Below are 756 nucleotides of genomic sequence, written 5' to 3'. Positions count from 1 at the left end.
TAGTGTTTCTGTGATTCTGTGTTTCTGTGATACTTGAAGTTTTGGAACAACAACTTAGATGTTCCTGGCATCCTTGATGTGTTGTCTTCTCTATGAAGTGCTTAGACTTCAGGGATTGTATTGATGATAAACTCAATTATTGAATGTTTTCTGTAAAGAATCCTGAAGAAATTTGACTGTATGTGTTTGTTCCACAGGAAGCGTCACAGAAACGAAAGCAGTCCAAGTCCTCGTCAGTCACCCAAACGTCGCCGTGAACACTCTCCTGATAGTGATGCTTACAACAGTGCAGATGATAAAAGTAAGTAGGAGTTGGCTATCTCTACAGCAGGATCCAGCTGCCTCTGGAAAATAACTTGCAATCTTAAATAGAAAAAAACATGGGGCAAGCTTTTATAAGTGTCCTCCTCCCCTTATTTTTATCAGCAACGTAATTTTTCTTAATCTATATATTTGGCTTTCTATCTTCATTTTGTCACTATATGTTACATCTGTTGTTTAAGAAGCATGTTTACCAAAATGGACATAGTCTGTTGCTGCTGCAGCAGTAGAAAAAATTTAAGCATTGTAACTGAAATAATGGATTTTATGTTTTGATTGACACTTTTTGGCATGCACAAGATACCAAATGTTCACCTGTTCTCCTTCCTAAACAATACAAGTACATCATTTTTCCCATTTTGTAGATGAAAAGCACAGACTTCTGAGCCAGGTTGTGCGGCCACAGGAATCCCGGTCACTGAGCCCCTCTCATAT

At 38.2% G+C, this 756-nt stretch overlaps 1 protein-coding gene across 1 annotated transcript in view; it reads left to right on the top strand.

Annotated features, from left to right (window-relative positions):
- Positions 1 to 197: 197 nt before the first annotated feature.
- The window catches only part of LOC104624513 (zinc finger CCCH domain-containing protein 13-like), a gene marked incomplete at its 5' end in the record, with an annotated part of 12,817 nt that continues 12,258 nt past the window's right edge, over positions 198 to 756 (top strand). The window contains 2 exon segments of the mRNA XM_010291900.1: positions 198 to 301; positions 687 to 756. The exon segment at positions 687 to 756 is cut by the window's right edge and continues 983 nt beyond it. Of these exon segments, the coding sequence (XP_010290202.1) occupies positions 198 to 301; positions 687 to 756 (174 nt within the window).

The sequence above is a fragment of the Phaethon lepturus genome, unplaced genomic scaffold, assembly GCF_000687285.1.
Source record: "Phaethon lepturus isolate BGI_N335 unplaced genomic scaffold, ASM68728v1 scaffold32287, whole genome shotgun sequence".
Classification (NCBI taxonomy): Eukaryota; Metazoa; Chordata; class Aves; order Phaethontiformes; family Phaethontidae; genus Phaethon; species Phaethon lepturus.
Note: the sequence above shows the minus strand (reverse complement) of the source record. Positions and strands in the feature narration are given on the sequence as shown.